Genomic DNA, 2,500 nt, shown 5'->3' on the forward strand with positions numbered 1-2,500 from the left:
ATCTCGCCCACTCTCTTAGCGGAAGCTAAGGCTAGCAAGAAAACGGTCTTGAGGGTGAGATCCTTGTCTCCGATATCTTTCAGGGGTTCAAAGGGGGGACGACTTAGCATCTTCAAGACCTTGGCTAAGTCCCACCTGGGCACTCTACTTGTTTGAGGGGGGCAGGATTGCTCAAAACTCCTGATCAGCATCGCTATGTGTCTCGAGGCCCCCAGGTCAATACCCTTCAGGAGGAAGACTTGGCCTAAGGCGGCTCGAACTCCTTTAATGGCTGGAATTGACATTCCCACTTTATCTCTAAGATACACCAGAAATTCTGCTATGTCCGGGACCGAAGCTTTAAGAGGTCTAATATGTTTCTCCGAGCACCACTTCGTGAAGGAGGCCCACTTCGCCTGGTATACCGCGGTCGAGAATCTCCTCAGGTATAGGGACATTCTCTTAGCTGTGGTGGTGGAGTACCCCTCCTTCTTTAGGAGCCGCTCGATAGTCTCCAGGCGTGAAGGCGAAGAGAGAGAGGGTTGTCGTGGAGCTTGAAGAAGTGCGGTTGGTGCAGGAGGTCTGACCTGGCGGGCAGAGGCCAAGGTGGTTGGCTCGCTAGGTCCTTTAGGTCCGCGAACCACTCTCTCTCCGGCCACCAGGGCGCTACCAAAGTCATCTTTAGGTTTCGGGCGGCCCTTACTCTGTTGAGCACCTGTCTTATCAACGTGAAGGGGGGGAAAGCGTACACATCCAGGTTGTCCCACTTGTGCTGGAAGGCGTCTTCTAGGGCTGCATTTTGGTCTGGGACCGGGGAGCAATAGACCGGAAGTTGGGCATTGAGCTTTGTTGCAAAGAGGTCCATCACCGGGGAGCCCCAACGTTAAATGATGAGTCTGGCTACTTCTGGGTGTAGAGACCACTCTGTCCCCACTATTTGACCCATTCTGCTGAGGCCGTCGGCCAGAACGTTCTTCTTCCCGGGGATGAACCTTGCCAGCAGCACCACTTGCTGTTCATCTGCCCAATTCAGGATGTCTATGGCGAGGTCGCACAGCTCCTTCGATCTCATGCCCCCTTGCTTCTTTATGTAGGCTACTACCATGGCGTTGTCGCACATTAACGCCACGGTGTTTCCCTTTAGACGACTTGCAAAGTGAAGACACGCCTTCTGAACTGCTCTTAGTTCTAGGACATTGATGTGTAGACGCTTTTCGCTTTCCGACCAGGTACCCCGTGCCGTCTCTTCCAGGTGGGCCCCCCACCCTTGGTTGGAGGCGTCTGTGAACAGGAGGTATTCGGGGGGACTGGACCCGAGGGGCATCCCCTTGAGGGAGTTCGACTGGCAGTGCCACCATTCCAGGGAGGTTCTCGTGTCCGGAAGGACTGGAACTAACGTTTTCTGCGAGTCCGTCTGGGACCAGAGGCTCTTGAGGTTCCATTGAATGGGTCTGAGCCTCATCCTCCCTTGGGGAACCAGTTTTTCCAATGAGACCAGGTGACCTATCAGTCTCTGCCAATCTCCCGCCCTCCTGGAGTGTTCTGACAGGAACGGCTGAATGATGTGCTTGAGGTTCCGTATCCTGTCCTGCGAGGGGAAAACTTTCCCCTGCACGGTATCCAACGTCATCCCCAAGTAGCCCATTCTGTTGGATGGGGTTAAGTTCGACTTCTTCAGATTGATTACGATCCCCAGATTCCTGCAAAACTGGAGGAGGTTTCTCCCTTGTTCCTCCAAGAGGGCCCTTGAAGTGGAAAGGAGCAACCAGTCGTCCAGGTACCTGATGAGGCGGATACCCCGTTCGTGAGCCCACACGGAGACCGTCGCGAAGACCCTCGTGAACACTTGAGGGGCCGTCGACAGGCCGAAGCAAAGGGTCTTGAACTCCAGGATCTGGGGACCCCATTTTACCCGGAGGAACTTCCGACTCGACGGGTGGACAGGGATCTGGAAGTATGCGTCCTTGAGGTCGACAGTCATCATATAATCTTTCTCCCTCAAGGACAGCAGGACGGATTTTGGGGTGTCCATCTTGCAGTCCGTCTTCTTGACAAACTTGTTGAGGGCCAACAGGTCTATCACGGGTCTCCACCCCCCCCCCCCCCCGTTGCTTTCTCTACCAGAAACAGGTGGCTGTAGAAGCCTGGGCCTGGGAGAAGAACCTCTTCCATGGCACCCTTCTCCAACATGGAGGAAATCTCCTCTTGAAGGGCGGCCCTCTTCATCGGGTCCCTGGGGGCCAACCATTCTGCCTGGCTGGCTGGAATAAGAGGGGGTGGATCCGCTAGGAAGGGAAGCCTGTAGCCCTCCTTCAGGACAGACACTGTCCAAGGATCCGCTCCTTGTGCCTTCCATGCTTGCCAATGTGGTCCGAGGCATCCCCCAACCCGAGGCTTGGGCGGGAGTAGGGGGCCTCTCCCTCTACCTTCTTCTAGAGGGGCGGCCTGACCTGCCTCTCCTAGAGGCGGAGTAACTCGACCTGAAGGAGCTAGACGAAGTTGGCGCTCCTCTGCGGGAGGG

The 2,500-nt window shown here is 55.7% G+C and overlaps 1 protein-coding gene across 1 annotated transcript in view; it reads right to left on the minus strand.

Annotated features, from left to right (window-relative positions):
* Nucleotides 1-2,401: 2,401 nt before the first annotated feature.
* The window catches only part of LOC137617658 (serine/arginine repetitive matrix protein 2-like), a 5,234-nt gene continuing 5,135 nt past the window's right edge, over nt 2,402-2,500 (minus strand). Inside the window, exon 4 of the mRNA XM_068347662.1 lies at nt 2,402-2,500. This exon is cut by the window's right edge and continues 392 nt beyond it. Coding sequence (XP_068203763.1) covers nt 2,402-2,500 — 99 coding nt within the window.

This window comes from Palaemon carinicauda, chromosome 23, assembly GCF_036898095.1.
Source record: "Palaemon carinicauda isolate YSFRI2023 chromosome 23, ASM3689809v2, whole genome shotgun sequence".
NCBI classification, from domain to species: Eukaryota; Metazoa; Arthropoda; class Malacostraca; order Decapoda; family Palaemonidae; genus Palaemon; species Palaemon carinicauda.